The following is a 21,164-nucleotide window of genomic DNA, read 5'->3' as shown; positions in this document are numbered from 1 at the left end:
TCATGATAATTTAAATCAATTCTAAGGTTGCCATGTGGCTGTAAAGATCCCCTTCATTTTCATTGGTGTTGCTTGTTCCTTTAGAACAGTTATTCTCTGTTAAATGTAACCAACTCCACATATTCTAGCCTGAGACTGGCTCTTATAATTAATGGCTTCCCAATGTTATAAATGACCTCCATGAAATAATATGTTGTGTTTTCTCCACCTCCTCATGCCTAACTAATTGTCCTAACAAATGTGGGCAACAGGGCCCTAAAAATTTTGATTCTTCAGTTGGTTAGACTTTAACATAGAAGGGAACCGTGGGCCTGATTCATTAAGGATCTTAAATGAAGAGGTATCTTATTTCAGTCTCCTGGACAAAACCATGTTACAATGCAAGGGGTGCAAACTAGTTTTCTGTTTTGCACATAAGTTAAATACTGACTGTTTTATCATGTAGCACACAAATATCAACATTAGATTTCATTGTACAAATAAGCTATCAAGTATTTGTGTGCTACATGAAAAAACAGTCAGTATTTAACTTATGTGCAAAACAGAAAACTAGTTTGCACCCCTTGCATTGTAACATGGTTTTGTCCAGGAGACTGAAATAAGATACCTCTTCATTTAAGATCCTTAATGAATCAGGCCCCCTGTTCTTAACACTACACACTCCCTCTTTATTAAACTAACCTCCACTCTACCTAATCAATTAAACAATAGTTTTAACAGTTCTTACATTGTGTTGTCTTTAGTCACATATTTCCCTATTCAGGGCTGACAATAAAGTATAGTAACAGGAGAGGACACAAGACTTCAGTCTCTCATTTGCCTAACAACATATGACCTATCAGGATACATGCATCTCCTGGGTGCTGCCTGGCTGCTGATATTTCAATATTGCGTGTTAATAGGTTATAGTGTGCTATCACATGTGGTGTCTTTCTGACTCCATTAACTCTTACACAGGAATGTGTAGGGGTTGGTATTGCCCAGCATTCCAATCCAGATATTAAGTAGTTATGTGACATGTGGCTTAAATGTGAAATTTTCAGTTCCAAATAATGCTTTGAATATTTTTTCTATACATAATTTAAGAAATAAAATATTGACATTTGTCAAAATAAACAATTTATTAAAAGATAGAAATAATAATAATAATAATAATAATAATAACTTTACAATAATCTATTTTATACACAGAGTACAACGTAGAGAATACAGACATGTCAGGGCTTTTATCTTTGCAATTAATCAGATTAACAAGGATCCAAATGTGCTGCCCAATATTACTCTGGGTTATCACTTGTATGATTCATGTGGAAGTGAGAGTAAAGCTGTGGAAGATGTTTTACAGATATTGTCTGGACACAGACAGTTAATTCCTAATTACAAGTGTATAGAACATGGTAAAGTAGTTGGATTTATTGGAGACCTCAACTCTTTCACCACCATTCCAATGGCACAATTGCTGAATGTATATGGCTATGCTCAGGTAAGTGCCATCAATCTTCTTTAGATATGAGTATATAGATATAGTCAAGTTTAACATTTGTATTAATATGGTTGGTTCAATGAACCCAAATTATGTTTAAGACCACATCTAGAATTACTAAATCAATTTTGGATTTACCAACAGGAAAGCATGGATTCCAATATCACTATACATGTTTTACACAGAGCTACTTGCCATTTATATGCAGAGAGAAGGTGGAGAAGCAGAGTCTTTATCAATCATGTAGTGGGCTGGATGTCATAGTAACATAAATGTTTTTGCTTGTTTTCTTCTAGAACCAAATCAATGAGAAGACAGAGGAAAGTGTGAGAGATTATTGCTGCTGTGTTTTTGTTTATGTTTCAGATTGTTTGAATATTATTTTAGTCCCTGCAAGTCTACAAAAACCCATAAAGCATGTTTGTGATACTTTGACTTATTTTTTTCTTAGCATCTGTCCTGATGTTCTGACATGGTGCTAGCTGTAGAGTAAGAGGGAAGAAAATATTTTAATGGAAAATAGAAAATGAACTTATTTATATCTTATTTAGGATTACTAAAGCAGCTTGGGTAGCTGTAGATTTAGCATTATACCAATATTGCAAGTAAAGCAGTTTATAAGCACATGCATTAGTTAAACTTGCTGTTTTATTAAGTATAATGGACTTCACTTACAGTTGCATTTTAGACCATTTGAGCAACATAAAGATTAATTTTTTAGAGGTGAAGCCAGCACCTGGTACGGATGTTCACATAAAAGCAGAACTCCATGAAGACTACTTACCCAACCTCCTCAAAGAACCTTGCCACTTTTGCCAGCTGGAACTAAGATGCTAATACTCCCAAAGCCCTGCACAGAATGAGGAAATCTGTCAAAAGCATTGTCTAAATCACTGATGCAAATCGCATCATTTAACCCCACCCCCACAGTGCAAATTCAGCTAATCGCACTACGGTGACACAATGGCATCACTATGCCCCCTCCCACACTTGCCACCTGACCTCTGGAGGAACTACAAGTAGGCAGGTATGATCTATTGTGTGAAATCAACTGTGACATTCAGTCAACTCTAGCAGAGGTGATGGGGATGACTGGAGAATTAGAGATTGGTTTGTAGGAACTAATAAAAGAATATAAATCATTGGGCCCTATATGTAGATGTGACAGGATGGACTGCCTATGCCACCCTGTTTGTTGTTGCTGGGAACCGGCTGGGCTTAATTTGCCACTGTGCTCTTTCGTTATTCCGAATATGCCCCTCCTGTCGCAGTGGAAGGGGCCTGCTGCCACCACTGAGCTCCTTTATGGCACTCAGAACCACGTTCCTTCTCAGTAACTGAAGCAGCTAGTGTACCTCATTGCTCGTGTACCTAGGTAGGTACTCCTGACCTCTCACTATAGATCAGGGTTGCTATGGATGGATCCCCCCTGGCCTATCACACTGACCAGGGCTGCATGGGTAACAGGCAGAGCGGTGGTACTGGAAAAGCTTGGGTCCAAACCTCAGACAGCCAGAGTACGAATAAGATTTAGGGTCTAATCTGCAGGTCACAGGATTACAGATATATTGAAGAGGTTGTCAAGCAGGTCTTTGAAGCAGAGTGATGTTTATTGCTCAAGTGTCCTGACAAGGACAGTTCCACTCATTTAAGGTATCAGTGGTCAGGTCAGATGGATCATCATGATACATTACATGCTCAAACAGTTCACCTTTTATACAGTTCTAACATAACTCCTAGCTCCTTGGACCTAGCTGGCTCCAACCCATCTAGAATATTCCCTCAAATCTCAGGATGTAAACTAATTTAGTATCTAATGATTGAACTTCCACAACCCCCTGATTTCTTCAGATGTTCTCTCTCCATTGTTTAGAGTTCCTGTCTATCTAACACGACCTGCATTCAAGTAATGGCCCCCTGTTGTGCATTCAAGTGTTGGTCACTCACATTGAATATACTTAATTAGCCTTAATGAGGACATCCTCTAGACTACACAACAGACTTACAAATGCTTATCAGAAATCAAACATTTACCTCAGACATGAATGCATTCCCTCTAGCAAGGTTACATGCAAAAGCATTTCCTTGCACCAAGATATGCAAAAGGCTTTCAAACCCAAGAATTACTGTATCAGATATACATCAGAAATAAGGTGTTTGCTTTAAATACCAATTTCCTATCTCACAATATACACAATATCAAAAATAAGTGCATGTGCAATTATATAAATAAGCTCCCAGTGCTATTCGCTTTAAATAAATTTATAACAAAAGTTATTTAATAGTGATCCGGTCACAGTAGACAATTATAAATCACTCAGAAATAGTTTTTCTGTAATGTAGCTGATTTGGTATACCAAAATATACTTAATAATGCCACCAAAAGGAGCATTCTTTAAACCAATAGGGCTACAGAGTTAGTCAATTACATTCTTTCTACAGTTAAACATTATTTCCATAAGTAATAGATTAAATGTCATTGTGACAGAGCAGCACAAGGAATCTATTTGCTCATTTCCCCTTTTATGGAGCAAAAGAGGCTTCACAACAGGCCCAGAATATATACAAAAAGGAAAAAACAAAAAAAATCAATTGGGATGCTACAATCAACACCAGCACAAAAATAACAAATTTTTGTGCTATTAGGTCGCCAGCCATATTGAAAACACGCAAAAACTAGAACTGTAGAACAGTGCATGACATAGTGTAAACAAATATTTAGAATGATGTATAATTGAAATGTCAGAGTTTCGAGTATAGTATATAATTTGCTTATTCTCATAATAATTTATTAAAAACACACATATTTCCATGAACCAAACATAAAACCTAAACAGCAAAGGTAAATTACAATAAAATAATAGTTTAAAAAAGTGAGAGAGTGACACATAATGAGCATCAAATTATGTTGTAAAAACAGACTATGAAAATTATATTTGTGTATATGTAGACTGTACAATATGTAAATGAAGTGGTGGAACTAGACATTTGTTTGCCATAGCTAATTTTTGCAAGGGCCCCATTTACTGATCAATAGTGAAAAACTCACATATGCATATGGGGCCATGACAGGGAAGATTAATTTCCTCAGCTGTGGGACCATATCAGCTTCACCCCCTGCACCTCTGGTAGTTACCACCTTACTTCAAACTTGAAGAGGGGGCTAGATCTACATTTTTGGTTCTGTGATTTGGACCTTTACACAGAACCAATGGTGACTGCTGGACTAACACACACCAAATTTGGAGTAAAACACAGTAAGGATTTTTCCCTTATAGCGATTGATATGGGTGGGGTACAGCAGTCCTCAAGAAGTATATATTGAGCAGATTTTGAGAATCAGAGCATGTTTCTGACTGGTAATTTCCTGGCTTAGGAATGGGGACATCTTATCTCACTCCATTCCTATATTGTTATCACTAATGGATGATTAATTTTCCCAAAAGAACAGGTTGCAGACGGTTTTCAACTCTTTGCAAAGAGTACATCAATCAGCCACACCATTAAAACCACCTGCCTAATATTGTGTAGGCTCGCCCTCGTGTCGCCAAAATGATTCACGGACTCCACAAGACCTCTGAAGATGTCTTGTGGTATCTGGCTGTAGATTTCTTTAGTTTTTCAAATTGCGAGGTGGGGCCTCCATGGATCTGACTTGTTTTTCCAAAACATCTCACAGATGCTCGATAGGATTGAGATCTCGATAATTTTGAGGACATGTCAACAACTTGAACTCTTTGTCATGTTCCTTAAACCATTCCTGGACAATTTTTGAAGTGTCACAGGGCACATTATCCTGCTAAAAGTGTCTAAAGCCATATGGCAATACCATTGTCATGAAGGGGTGTACTTGATCTACAACAATGTTTAGATAGGTGTAATGTGTCAAAGTAGCATCCACATGAGTGCCAGGTACATTGCGCAGAGAATCACACTGCCTTTGCCGGCTTGCCTTCTTCCTATAGTGCATGGTACCCTAGGTAAAGGAGGTGGTACTCATTATCATGAAGTTGACAATGCCGACATGGAATAGCCCGACATGATTAGACCGAGGGTGACATGCATGACTGCATGGTAATAGTGACAGCTTGAAACGGAGACTTCAAACAGTTCCGATGAATGAACATCCCAGCAGTCTGCAATGACTTGAGTTTCAAGCTAACCACTATCATCTGTGCTGTTAAGCTGCTAATTTAATGAGGCACCGGCAGTAAAATGTTTTTTAGAAAGCCTAGAACATTGTACAGAGGCAAGTACCACACAGTATGGAGGTCAGGAGCAGAGGAAGTTCAAAGTGGTACAGGACAGATGCAGTCATGCAGTAGGTTCACAGAGAGCTGAGGTTGTAGAAGATAGAAGTTGAGAGTGGTGGGAGAAAGTTTAACTAAAAATTCCCAACTCTTTTCATTGCTCGATATTGAAACCTGTATATAGATTCAGGATCTTTAAAAGAAACCCTTCATTTACGTCACCAACTTCTGACTTCGTGGACGGCACTCCTGAATTTACTGTGGTAAAAATCTGGATTGCAGAAACGTTTAGTACCTTGATCACTGGAAAGCATATGGACCCGAAGAAATACCCTAAGAAATATCATGGTTTCCTTCTTGAGATATTCACACTGATAAATTAAAGAGTGAATTCCCCTGGACTTTTGGAATATAAAACCCCCTCCTGTTCGATGCAATCTTGGTCTGTGATAGAAGTGACTCTGGACTGCTGCACAGCCTGCTCTCTGAGTTTCTTCAGTTACTGGATTCTGCTTCAACTGTGACTCTGTATCTTGGCAAACAGCATTACTACCCAACTCTGCAGTTTGGCATCCAGCTTACTTTGAATTCTTTTGTGAGTACTGCACCTTGAGCATAGAGCTGCTTATATAAAATAATTGTCTGCTGGCTAGGAAGGAAATACTTCCACATCACTCTGCCTACTCATACTGGATTGAGAGGCTCTGGGCTTGTCTTAGTTGCACTAAGACTTTGCTGCCTTCAGGTGATCAGGAATATTTTATATGCTCCATTACCAAGATTACATCTGAGTACTATTGTCTATGTCAATTAGACCAGCGTATGCGGATTATCCTTCTCCCCCACCCTCCCTGCCTCTCTCTCTAGCTGTGCTATGAGCTTCCTGAATTACTGTGCTTATTGATAATTGTACCGTGCTGTCTCACCTAGTACTGTATTATTGTTTGTCGCTGCATGGCGCTACAGACACCTTGCGGTGCCCTATAAATAAAAATTAATAATAATAATAATCTGAACTGTTATTACTCTGTTCAAAGTACTACAGACTACCAGTGTCTCTGAAGATTTTTCTGCATTACTACAGCTGTCTGAGACTGCCATTGCTAGTTAATTTTTTCTGTACTAAAGAATCAATAGCACACTGTGTTGTCTCTATATCTGATAATCAGTTACTCTGGATGTTTTCAACATATTAGATTAAATTCACGGTTGTTTGAACTTCTCTCCTGCCTATATTTTGCATTGAATGACCTATCTGTTTGGAGGAATATTTTTTAGTAAAGGGAAATTCAGACGTGCTGTAATTGATAAATTGTTTAACTCACACCTCCATAAAAAATAGATTAGAAAAGGTTTCTTTCAAAGCTAAGTATTCAAAAAGAAATATGTACAATGTAAAGAGTGGATTTACTTGGCTCGATGCGCCTGTATGCCCTATGAAGAGATTGGTATACGTATGTCTGATGAACGCCTGATTTAAGCCTAATGAATATACTACTGTTATATAGCTGGATGAATTTTGAGATGTGTACGACCAAACATATGCATGTAAATACACTTTATTTACATTCATCATGTGTGACAGATTTTTTTGACGCATATATGTGTAACTGGCTTTGAAAAAAAAATGAGGTTGGCAAACAAATCTAGGACAATCTGGTACTAAGTGTGTTTTATGTAAATTATGAGCGTAATAACCTAGTGGTCTATAAAATAAATCATTAAATAATGTAAAACAAAAGTTCACAGATACAAGTTTTGAGTTTGACTTTTGAAAAGGAGGTAATAATTCATTAAAAAGCAAAGAATTTTTGGACACTTTGATTGAACAATATAGTGTACAAATATCATATTTGTGAGCTTAATTGGTTTGGTTTGACATTTATTCAAGTATATTTTAAACTGGTAATGAGCCATCTATCCAGATTAATTAAAATCTATATATATCTACATGATTCTTTCTTTTTCCATTTTATTTTTCTTGTGAAACCTTTCAGCATTTTTACAAATAACGCTTAAAATAATTTTTGGGGAAATAGAAAAAGAAATGAATCATTAATGAAACAAATGATCTGAAAATGTGAGCTTACAGCACAAGTGTCATTCTTCTATTTTTGCGTAATGTGACTGTTAATGGACAGGTGCAAATTTTTACGCACCAAAATAGCTGGAACTGCACCCAAAACGAAAAACAATATCTTATGTTTTAGAATTAGATAAATAAATTAACTTATTATTATTATTATTCCTTATTTAAATGGCACCACAAGGTATCCGCAGCGCCGTTCAAACACAATTACAAAGTACAATACAAACAGTGGACCGTACGGGGTACAACAATACATAGCGAGACAAGTAAACTCAAAACTCCAATAGCTCCAAGCATAGCAAGTACAATGGCTTAGGAGAAGAAGAAATGGAATTGTGACAGGAGGGAAGAGGATCCTGCTCATAAGAGCTTACATACTAAAGGGAAACAGGCAGCAGGCACAAGAGGAGTCAGTAGAGAGTATGAAGCACAACATGAGTGTGAACAGGAAAGAGGGAGAAGGTGAAGAAAAATGGAGAAGGTTAGGTGGATGGCTGGTAGGGTTTGAGAAACAGGTTTTTTGAATGCCCATTTGAAGGAGCTCAGATTAGGGGACTGACGGATGGAGTTAGGGAGAGTGTAAAGGAGGGAGTTAACCGAGAGGTGATTGGTGAGGCAGTTGTAGACAATTCGCTTCAGTAGTTTGGAGGCATAGGGGAGAAGTTTTATCGGGCGGTAGTTAGTGAGAGAGGTGAGGTCAAGGTTGGGTTTCTTAAGATTGGGAAGATAAGGCCGCGTTTGAAGTAAGAAGGGACAACACCAGTGGAGAATGACAGATTGAAGAGGTGTGCAAGGTGGGAGCAGGCAGTGGGGGAAAGGGAGCGAAGGAGGTGAGAAGGGATAGGATCTAGTTGTCAGGTAGATGGGGGTATGAAAAAATGTGAGAGTGGACTTCATCACCTGATGTAGGGCAGAAGGAGCACCAGAGTTGGTTGTTGGGAGAAGGTGGAATGAAGAGGGTGGTGGGAGGGTTTGGTGAAGAGGAGATGTCATGTCTGATAGCCACATTTTTAGAGGAGAAAAAGGAGACAAAGTCAGTGGTAGAGAGGGAGAGCGGTACGGGGGGAGGGATGGGGAGGATAGAGTTGAACGTGGCAAAGAGGCGGTGGGGATTGGTGAACTAAAAAGAAATTAGGGACTTAAAGAGGGATTGTTTGGCAAGGGAGAGAGCAGAACTGTAGGAGAAGAGGATAAACTTAAAGTGAAGAAAATCAGCCAGGGAGTGAAAACTCCTCCAGAGGTGTTCAGCAGCATGAGTGCACTTCTGAAGGGAGTTGGTAAAATTGGAGTGCTATGATTGGGGTAGAAAACTGCGATGGCGGACAGAAGATGTATGGGCAAAAACACCCAGGGCAGTGGGGAGGGAGAAGTTGTAGAGAGAGGTTGCCTGGTCAGGGCAGGCCAGGGTAGGAAGAGGGGACAGAAGAGTTTCAAGAGAAGATGAGAAAGAGGTAGGGTCCAGAGCATCAAGTTTGTGCCTAGTGAGGGTGGATTTAGGTGGTGAGGGTTCAGGGAAAGACGACAAAGTGAAGGGGAGGAGATTGTGGTCTGAGAGAGGAAAGGGGGAATTAGAGAAGTCAGACAGAGCATATAGATGAGAAAAAACAAGGTCAAGGGAGTGACCAAGACAGTAGGTGGGGAATGAGGTCAACTGAGTGAGGCTAAAGAAGGATGAAAGGGCAAGGAGTTTGATGGAGGCATGGTCAGTGCCTTTGTCAATAGGGATGTTAAAGTCACCAAGTATGATAGAGGGGGGGTCAGAGGAAAGGGAGTTGGGAAACTAGGCTGCAAAGTTATCAAGAAAAAGTGAAGTGGGACCAGGGGCGTGGTAAATGACAGTAATGTGGAACAGATGGGGTGAGAAGAGAGGGATTGAGTGGACTTTGAAGGAGGAAAAAGAGAGGGAGGGTACAGTGGGAATGATCTAAGAAGTACAGTTAGGGACCAGGAGAAAGCCCATACCACCTCCTGATGGTCATCCAGTCGGGTGGAGTGGGTGAAGGAGAGGCCTCCATATGAGAGATCCTTGGGGGGAGACAGTGTCGGTAGACGAGAACCAGGTTTCAGTGATAGCAAAATGTTTAGAGAGTTGGAGATGAAAAGATTGTGGATAGAGGCGAGTTTATTACAGATGGATTTGGAGTTCCAGAGGCCACAGGAGAAGGGGAGGGCAGAGGAGAGATATGGATGAGGTTAGTGTGGGGGAGGTGCAATTGGGGCCATAAGTGGGGCTAGGGGAGAAGATTGGTATAGGACAGGAGCGAGGAGGCATGGTGAAAGAGTGGGAGAGTAGAAAGAAAAAATGGGTAAAAGGGGAGGGAAAGAATCAGGGGCAGATGAGAGAGAAAAGAGGACAAAATGTGGAGGAAGAAGCAAGGAGCATCAATGAGAGCATTAATAGACAACCAGTGTTGAAACAAACTGTAGTAAATAAAAATTAAATATAAGGCTAAAAAGAGACTAAGGCAGTAGCACAGGGCAAGCAGATTTTAGGCTAAAACAAAAGACTAAATAAAACAAAGCAAACAGATTGTAGGCTGAAACAAAAGACTAAGCAAAACATAGCAGTACCAATACAGTAGAGAATAAAGTTTAAGTCCAGGGTACAGGAGAACCTGAGGCCAGAGCAGCAGGGACCGAGGAGAGTATAGGCCCCAGTAGTAGGTGAGGAGACAGCAGATGGTAAAATTTCAGGAGGCGGATATGGAGCAGTTTCAGATATAGAATAGGTCCAGATTCAGGACAGAATAGCGGGTCCAGATACAGGAGGCAGAAAGGAAGCAGCGGTCCGGCGGAGTAGAAGTGAAGAAGTCTAAAGGCTAGGAGTCCAGAGGGGGAGTCACGAGACAACACAGATTAGGCAGCATAGTGGGCAGCCAGTAACAAAGCAGTAAGTTCTTTCTCCATATAAAGCTATTTGAATGGCTCTCTTTCCAGGCTAAACTAAATGCATTCAACAGTATTGTATATGAAAATTGGAGGTTTAGGGCTTTGGAAGGTGGTCTAATGCTTATCATGCACTATGCACATCCCCTCTATGGCCTCGACATGCCTCCTTCAGCATATGATATTATACCATTTTGCGGCTCATCTCTGATAATATTTCTTCTGACACTTATGTTCTCCACAAACTTACCTGCTTTTAGGAGATTGTATATTTACAATCACTTTTAATTCCATGTTTGCTTCATTCAGTTGCAATATGTTTGATAAAGAATATTTATTCGCTTACAAATAACAATGTACTAAAAATGTGTGAAAAAAATAAACAAATTTAACACCTGAAACATAGATAATCTCAATGTTTTCTTAATGTCATGAATAATTTAACACATAAAAGAGGGTCCAATAAGTACTATTTTTATAGAAAAAAACGCTGTTGGGGTAGTGCAATGGATGTTGTTCTCGATAGCAAAATATGTTTATGGGCCAGATGATGTCACTCTATCCTTCCAGGTCCTTTGCATTGCTGTTTAAAGAACAAAGCAGGGGCATCTCCTGAGCATTGTCTGGCACATGTGCCTACTTCACAGATTTGAGATCAGAATGGGGGCATCAGAAGCCTCAAGGAGCGCGTTGTTGCTTTGTGGCTCCATCTCCCTTTCTGGGGGTAAATGTACCAAGCTGCGATTTTGCATTTCCAGCGATTTTCTCAGCGAGTTTACACTCGCCAATGTATTAAACGGAAATTTCATGTAAAATAGCCAGAGAAGTTTTTCGCCATTCTCAAAATAAAGGCTACAAATTGCAGTCCCGACGTTTTGTTACTATAGCTATTCAATCGCCAAATGTATGAAGCTGCGATTTTGCAAATTCGTCCGAGTTGGAATTGAAAAAAATGCCAGTTACAACAATCTGGCTTGGGGTAGTGCTTACCAATTGAAGATGATGGCACTGGTAGACATGCCAATAATTGCCCACACACTGATAACAAATTGCCGGACAGTTCACGAACAGCCCCTGTCAGATGATTTAGTAGTGTTCAACTGGATCTGGCTATTATCAATTTTTTCCAGGGAAGTGGACATCCGTTGTTGAGTGTCCTGAAAATTCCTCAGACATTGTAATTCTTTGGTCAGCTGTCGCTAAATCCCTATCAGGGAGACCTAGTGGAATTGCACCAAATTCTCCTGTAACCTGCTAAACTGCCAAATTGATTCACCCAAATTTGGGAGGGGTGCAGGTTGAGGTTGAGAGGGTGTAAAAAGTTGATAGCCTGGGCGTGGGTGCAGCCCGCACAGACTCCTCATCTTCATATGATTGAACGGTCTCAAAGGTGATGACATTCTCAATTTCCACGTCCTGTGGCCTCCACATTAGCCTCCATTGCACCTTGTGATGTTGTGGCCGGGTCATCATCATTTGATTATATAGCGACACTAATTCCGCAGCGCTGTACAGAGAACTCACTCACATCAGTCCCTGCCTAATTGGGGCTTACAGTCTAAATTCCCTAACACACACACACAGACAGAATAGGGTCAATTTGTTAGCAGCCAATTGACCTACCAGTATGTTTTTGGAGTGTGGGAGGAAACCGGATCACCCGGAGGAAACCCACGCAAACACGGGGAGAACATACAAACTCCTCACAGATAAGGCCCCTGTTAATAATATGTCTTATTACCAAACCCAAATGGCAGATAGCTGGTGCCTAACTAATAATCTTTAATAATAGATAGATATAATGACAAACCCCAGAGGGTGCTACTTCATGTAGTATTATATCATAATGTACTAGAAAGAAAGGAAAAGACAAAGGAACACTAATGTATTCCAATACCAATGTATTGTCACAATTATAAAGAATAGCACGTATTTTGCTACATATTACATTCTTATATTAGACTTCACCAGGGATAGAGCCTCACAAATGACATTGTCATATATTTAAAATACCTCAGAGCTTGTCTCATACTCCAAATGTTTAATATTTTGCTTTCTATATTTTATTTTAATACATATCAATAAAAATTTAGTTTTTATGTGTGTCACAGTTTTTTCAAGTCCAAAATTGAGTGTGCTACTATGGATTTAGAAGAGGGTCTCACGTTGGGAATTATTCCTTTGTTGGTGACACTTTTACCACATATCTGAGGTGTGCCTTCCCCAGTTAGTATTCCTTTTTCTTTTCCTTTCTTTGGATTTATCTTCTAAGTAGTCATCCTCCTCCTGGGTTACAACTGCTAGCGCTGGTGGTGTCAGTTTTTGGGCAGAGGATGTGTGTAGAAGAATTTGAAATGTTTGATATTAATATATTAACATCTTTTACAAATGGCTTCTCTTTGCAATGTGCAGAAATATCAAACATGTACATGCTGCGGGATTATTGGTTGAACATAAAGGTTAAACATTTGCACCATTAAACAGTACTCGCCAGCCTTAGGTTGTGACACAGGTCTGTTGGTGTCCCAAATGTTTATGCCCTGGAGGAGCTCAATATGGATGAGCTGTTTACAGTCCTCCTTGTAAGATGTGTAGTTCATCACTAGAGCAGGCCCACCATCAGTGTCTGCAGCTGATCTTCTCTCCTCTGCCTTTTTTCCTTTGAGTCTGCGCTTGATGTCACTAATTCTTTTGCGACAGTTTTCTATAGACCACTTATTGTGGCCCACCGCATTCAGCACGTCAAAAAATTGTGACCACAGCTGCTTTTTTCTTGCAAAAGTGGACTTTGCTGCAAGGCTCCCCAAAATGAGCTCATACACTGGGACCAGATTGTGTATGAGGGCTCAATTCTCTGCAAAACCAAAGTGAACATTGTGCCCAGATTTAGTATTGTCTACCGAAGGGCCTGCCTCTTCCCCCAGATTCTCCTCACCTCCTAGCTCCTCTCTCTCCTCCTCCCCACTGTCCCTAGCATCCTTACCTCTCCTTCCTCTCACCATCCTGATAGACACACACAGGGGGGGAAGACAAACCAAAAAAAAATAGACTGACAAATAAAACACAGGAGAAATACAAAACAACAAACACAGACACTCGCAAACCAAGGACAGTGTAAACACCTCTCTCTATGCTCCTGAAACCCCTGTCAACTCAAATAAGGAGTTGTGTTGCTTTTTATAATGTTAGTGAGGTCAAAATCCTGCGAGTTTTGCATGTAAAACTTGCAACCCATCAAAAAGGAGAATTGTCTTAAAAATCGCGACTTTGAACTAAACATGAGCTAATTTAAATCGCAACAAACCAAGAGAGATTAACAGTGATTTTGTAATTCAGACTAAAAATCGTAGGTTAAATAATATGGTGACTTTGCACATAAAATCGGCAGTGATCTGTCACGATTTGCGTCGATTTTAAATCGCTGAGTAAAGCGCAGCTTGATACATTTACCTCCTGGCCCCATAGCCACCAGACACATTGGGGTGGGCCATAAAAGAGAAAGTGGAAGGGCTTAAAGTGACAATCTTATTTTATCATCCTTATCATGCACTGCCTCATGAATGTATCTGTGCAGACAAACTTCCAAAAATCTGTATAGAAGTATGCATCCATTTATCTGCACCCTGGGAAAAAAAACAATAGAATTTCCAACCAAATTTGGCTTCATATCTGCATTTTTATTGGTTTATAATTTAATGTTGTATCATGTTTTACAATAATTCTTTGACATTGAAATTTATTTTTACTAATTTTCCCTGATTGCTCCTAAATATATAATTTGACACATATAACGACAGAACATAGCTCTTGTAAATTAAAGTAATAAGTGACAGTAAAAGTGTTCCTTCAGTTGAAATAAGCAATACTGTAGTTTTTCACACATGTTTGAGAAAGTGAAATGTTTCAATTGAAGATTTAGTCATTTAACTCTTAATTAATGTAAATTCTAGATCAGTTATGGTGCAAGAGATCCTGTGCTGAATGACCGAACAATTTACCCACATTTTTTCCGAACATTATACAATGACCAGATGCAATATTTGGGAACTGTGAAGTTATTGAAACTGTTTGGCTGGAACTGGGTTGGGATAATTTCATCAGATGATGACAGTGGAGAACGGGAGCTCCAACAATTGAGCAGACAGTTAACTACTCATGGAATATGTATTGAATTCAAGTTTCACGTACCTGATAAAAGATTTCTTAAATATGCTGAGAATATTATTCAGAATTCTGCTACTGAGATTATAATTATTTGTGGCACAAATTCCTTACACTTTGACATTTTTATCCAGAAAATAGCACAACTTATTGTTAATAAGACGTTTATTCTTCCAGCTTCATGGTCAAATGTACAAGTGATTTCACTGCCTTTAGAATCAGGAGAAGTACCAATTAACTGCAGTCTTCTATTTTCACTTCTTGTTTATATGATCCCTAGAGTGCAGGGATATCTAGACAATGTTAACCCATCAAATCACTCATATGACCCATTACTGGAGGATATCTGGATAGCCCAATTCCATTGTAGGTGTAAAAATGAAAATAAAAATCAGATTTTATCATTACTAAATAAAATTCACCTTCAAAACTGTAACTTAGAGAAAAATTTTCCAAAATATTTAAATTTTACTCTTGATGCACTTCCCTTCCGGGTGTATATGGCTGTCATCACTATGGCCCAAGCCTTGGATTATATGTATTTATTTTTAAAGCATAATGTAATGAGGAACAAGTATAAAATAAGTGAATACAATGTGAGTATAAATAGGGCATTTTGAATTATTATTAACAAAAATGTACATTTCTGAGATTGTAGCAATTCAGTGAAATTTAGAGTTCATATGAAAATTAATGGTGTAAGGGACCCAAAGAAATGTGTAACCTAAACTGTGGTTTGGCAGAGAAACCTTGAAACTTGAACAATGAAGATAGAAAGAAATGGCAACTTGTAAAGCAATAAATAACAGTTGCACAATTTAACATTTTAGCGCAGACAACCGGGCAATGTTGTCAGTGACAGACTCAGAATCATTTACTATCATTGTACTAGGGTACAAAATATGCAGTAAACCATACTAGCCAATAAGGCACTTGCATTCATTGTCTAAGCTAAATTATCATTTCTGATTGGTTAGTGCATTCATTTTCTAACTTACAAAGCAGCTAAATGTCATTTCTATGGTTGTATGGTTTATTGGCGCAAGCTAATATGTACTAAAAAATCATTGTGGAATGCATACACTGGTATATTCAGCATGTTGACTGGTTTGCTTGCTGAACCCATAAGTCCCTACTTTTCTATATAGGGCCATAATCATGCGCACTTGCAAACGCATAACCTGAATCAGTGTAAATTTTTACTCTTTGTCCTTCTGCATATATGCATGCAAGTGTCAGGGCTTTTAGTTCAGCTTATTGTGCTGACATGTGACTCGGTAGAGTCTGTTGAATCCCTATTTCTGTGTGTGTGGTTACAGCACACCCTGTATAAGGGACAGGATCTATGTAATAGCGTGAACCATCTACAAAAAGAGTAATGTCTGCATCTGGTAATGGTTTATCTTTAATGTGAGATAAAACCAGAGATTCTTGTTTCATTAGTTTTATACAATCATGTTCAGAAAAAATTAGTGTTTGCATTTTTTTCTTCCTGTTCAAGCTGGGATGGGATTCCCCCAAATCCCTAGGGGAACCCCGATATATACAGGTTCTTCTCCCATCTTTTGAAACTTGCAGCAATAAGGCAGCAGGATTCAACATTGTGCACTGCTTAAGAGTAACATTACTGGGAGTTAGCAGTGCTACTTCATAAGGATAGGCTTCACTAAGGAGCATGTGGAATCCAAGGAAAAGGTTCTTGGTTTCTGAGTTCCACAAGGTTCCCACTCATTAGATGGGGTGTACAGTACAGTGGTTAAGACAGGTATGGTAACTTAAATTTTTCTGAAAGAGAAACACTTAGCTTTAATACACTTGCGAATAAGCCACATCATAATTTTTATTAGTATATATAATAATAATAATAATAATAATAATAATAATAAGGATTATTAACAGTCCTTGAAGTACAACATGTATACGACCTGATACCAATCCTCTTATACCCTTGACTCAATCGGCCAGGTACAGCCATGAAAACTATTCTTCTAAATAAGCATCTCCAGTGTGCTCCTTTCAAAATTTATATTTCATGTCTTATTTTTTTGTAAGTGTTCATCAATTATTTTCTCTGGATCATCTGTGTCATTAGTTAAAAAAGTGCAACTCTGGGCTTCAATTTTAATATTTAGGGCCAGGCAGTATCCTCCAGACTAAACTGTCAGGTAGTCCAATATTAACCTATTGTCTTGTGTAAATGTAATAATGTGTTGGGCCACAATACTCACAAATACATTTCTGTATTGGGTGTAAACCCCTACAGTCATGGGTTGCTCTTTTCTTTATTTGGTTGGGTTAAACTTTCATAGTAGAATTTTTCTCATTATGTATAATGATCTCTACATTACTATTGGCATGATTCTGGTTCTTCCAAACCTGGCTTTACTTTCTAGACTAGTACACATCTACAGCCTACAGCAAAGGAAAATAACGTGCAATCAATATTCCTCCTGCTAATATCAATGAACATGAGAGGCTATGGGGCCTCTTGTGCTTTCTTTTTGTCTTCTAAGTATGGATTTCTTAGGGATGGAAAGGGAGGAAGAAAATACACAGTGCGCTCAGCAAGTATTATATGTCACTAATTTCACAATAGAAGAGATTGTCCATTGTGCTGTATCTTCATATTTAGTAAATCTTACCGGTAACAAATGTTTTGTTTGTGCTTGGTTTAAAATTTCTGTCACAGCGTGCGGTACCATTAAGGTAACTGGGTGTCCTAGCACAATATCTATACTCTTTTCAAGCACTAAAGCAGTTGCAGCTTATTGCTTTTATGCAGGTGGGTGTTGCTGGTAGTACTGGGTCTAATTGTGCAGAGTATTATGCAAGTGACCTTAGCTTGCGACCATGTATTTGTGTCAGTACCCCTTGTACATGTGCACTGACTTCATAACAAAATAATGTGAAAGGCTTGTGATAATCTGGCAAAGCCAGTGCAGGCGCTGAAGTTACTTCAGTTTAAAATTGATCAAACATTTGGTTCTGCTCAGAGGAGAGTGTAAATGCCTTGCTATCCTCCAAAAGTAATAATGCCGGAGCACAGATAATAGCTCTTAAAGTCTTAAATCTTTTCATTTATGTACAAACATTGAATTCCCAACAATGCATTACCATACCCATGATACAAAGAATTATTTACAGTATATGATGATTATAGCACAGTAAATAAGGGCAGTGAATGTCTTTACAACACTCATTGACTCAAAACTGTAATGAGGATAAGAAGAAAAAAATGTTGCTATCTGCTATAATTTGACATTACATTGCATTACTTTCTTTCAAACTATCTAATATAAAATTTGATTTAAAAACAAACAAACCAAAAACAAACCCAAACACTATTTCATATTCTATGTTAGTCCATTTCTCCTTTTCTCTTTAAAAACATACCTTCTGACCTTTTACGACATATAGAAAAACCACCTAGTTCATGTATTTGCTATGCGAATAGCCCATAAGCTCTAATATCTCTTTCCAAAACAATGTAATCATTACTCAGCAGAATCGTTGTTATTTAAATCCTTCATTCAAACTTCTATTCATTGGAAGTTGGATAAATTCAATCTGGATTGAAAGGGTCTTTGTAGCTGGAGACCTTCTGTGAAGAAAAATTAAACTTTTGCATAGTGATTAACATTTATTCACTAGGAATTACTGTAACTGTAACATGCTTGTACACCGTTATCAGGTAACCAGTAAACATTTTTGTGCAGTGAACAGCTGCTAATAAGATGCCATGCGTTCCATGCCATGAAAATATGATTTCCTCAAAATGGCAGTCCCCAATATCACAAACAGAGTATGTCAAAGCCACTCCTTTCTCATCATCGCCTAGTACAGCCCCCTTAAATGACTCCATTGAAGTCCAGGAAGAAACAATCATTCATCACCAACAGCCCCCGGAAAACTTTCTAAGCATTCAGCCATTTTAAAAGCAACACTGCTCCTCTCATAAATCAGAGTACTCTCGTAAGACACCACACATTGTGTCTGCAAATCACTCAACATTTTTTTAAAGCGAAAACTATTTTTCTCAACTTCAGAAACAAAATTATTTTGATCAAATACAGAAATGGTTTGTTGGACCTCAGCCAGTTTTTTTCTGACACAATCTAAATTATTTACAATCTTGTCCATCCACTGATTCATGCAGTGACGGACCAAAGATTTTAAAACTTCTTTTGCATCTCTTCAAAAGCTTACAAGTAAGCAATGCAAGCATTATATTTACAAATGTACAACTTTTTCAACCTTGAAACATGTATCTTTTAAAAACAGACAAGACAGACAAACACGGATCTCCCTCACACGCAGTAAGACGGAGCGTACAGAGAGAGAAAATAGCTGATCTCTTCCAGCCTACTGCTGTGGAACTACAAGTACCAGCATTAGACTAAATACAAGTTAGCTTCAACATGTTATTATCACTCAGCACTCGACATACTGTATTTTATCAACTTTACATAAATTGTCAGATAACAAAAAACAGAGTGCTTCTTATCTCAACACACTGAAATATTTTACATAGAATAAGGGAGGGCACATTTCACTCTTTCAGCTGCGCAGCATCAAACATACATTTATAATATACAGCCTACTTCATTCATTATTCAGCTTCTGATGCATTTAGCATATCCACAATGTACTGCAACTTTCCAGATCTCTTAACTTTTCTGTGCCACCTCAAACAATCTCTTGGGGTTTGACCTCAAAACCGCTTTGTTCTTGTTACATTACCACTTGCAACACCCTCGTTTCTCCATCCACACATATCAATTCCTTCTTTGGCTATTCCCGCTTTCTTGAAAAATTCCCTGCAGAACTTCTACTCCCCCATTTCCTAAAATCTTTGTGCATCATATCTATGAGGGAGCTGCTGTCATCTATCTGTTTACTATTTATATTTGCCATATTGACAGTATTCTGTTGAGTCCAAATCAGGACTCTTATCTAATTTCTGTGGGTTGTCCTTGCAGTGGACGTCCAGTTCTGTGGACTCCTTGTACTGGATGTCCGTGCAAAATAGCTTCTTTGACAGTATCTGGGTTGAAGGTCTTTGGAACCCTTCTACACTTTGGGCAGATTATAGAATCTCCTTCGTTGATATATATCTGGGGATGCTGTCTAAAATGTTCACTCAATGTTCAGAACAGTAACTCTCTAAATCCTTCTATTCCATTATGTGCTTTCCAAAAGATATATACTATACCCAAAATAAACAAAACAATCACTATTACAAAAAATAAGAATTTAGTGTCCATCTGCTTTGTTAGTATTTAAATATCTGGCCAGACACAATGGGCAACTTTCTTAACACTTCTACCATTTTTATTAGCCATCACTTCATTCAGCCCTGTATGAGCTAGGAAGTTTTAAGACGTAACCCACTTATCACAGTTCGCGGAAAACAAGGGCAAGCGTCAGTAGCACCCAAGAAGTGAGGTCTTATGATCAACGTCTTATTTGACATTTTATCCTTTATACATCATACAATAGGCACACACATGCACTCAAAATTCACTCATCTTTCAAAAATCTAATCAACAATACAATTACAGTAAACAAATTGGGTTAGTACTATATTATATTAATCAGATGATAATTGAGACTCACAAATTTGCGTGTCAGGTGCCTCAGACAGACATGAGGTGACTCAGAATAGGAAGACCAACGAGTAGAAATCTACTGACCGCGCATGTTGGGGTTCAATGTCCTGGGAAACCTCCGTTGTCTGTCTTGTAGCCTGCTGGACAGCGAATCTCGGTGGGACCTCCAAATTGTTAGATCTAAAATTCTGATCCAAGTTTGCCTGTGGTGTCAAGTATATCTGGAAGCACTTCAATCAGCTGGATAGAATTGACACGGTCCAAATTCTGTATACAAGGAATATTCTCTGATTTATTGATACAAAGATTCAAGTTTTTATAGCCTATTTATTATATGAATCCTACGCCATAAGCATACATTAGTCTTTGGGATGTGCTGCTGATTAACTTTCTAACATATTCTTGAGGTGTTTACTTTCTCCCCCTTCCAAGGACAATTGAGTCTATTGTTCTTATCTCAAGGGGAACTGGAGGTTTATCTCCTATCTGCCATGTCCAATGTCATGGGCACAGCTCCCACACTAAAAGCTAAAAATTAAGCCACTTATTGTTCTCATATCTTGATACATAACTTCAGGAGTTCTCCATGTCAGCTTAACCTCAAGGCCGTGGGCTCACATCTTGTAAAATTTCATATCAGCAGAAAAATGAATAATCTCTTTTAGCCAATAATATTTCTATGCAAG

General features: G+C 38.5%; 1 protein-coding gene across 1 annotated transcript in view; it reads left to right on the top strand.

Annotated features, from left to right (window-relative positions):
* The window catches only part of LOC142142292 (vomeronasal type-2 receptor 26-like), a 70,465-nt gene that overhangs the window by 19,613 nt on the left and 29,688 nt on the right, over positions 1–21,164 (top strand). The window contains exons 3-4 of the mRNA XM_075203972.1: positions 1,192–1,483; positions 14,659–14,892. Of these exons, the coding sequence (XP_075060073.1) occupies positions 1,192–1,483; positions 14,659–14,892 (526 nt within the window). The remainder of the gene's footprint in view (positions 1–1,191; positions 1,484–14,658; positions 14,893–21,164) is intronic.

Source organism: Mixophyes fleayi, chromosome 1, assembly GCF_038048845.1.
Source record: "Mixophyes fleayi isolate aMixFle1 chromosome 1, aMixFle1.hap1, whole genome shotgun sequence".
NCBI lineage: Eukaryota > Metazoa > Chordata > Amphibia > Anura > Limnodynastidae > Mixophyes > Mixophyes fleayi.
The sequence above is the reverse complement of the archived record's forward strand: the minus strand, read 5'-3'. Positions and strand labels throughout refer to the sequence as shown.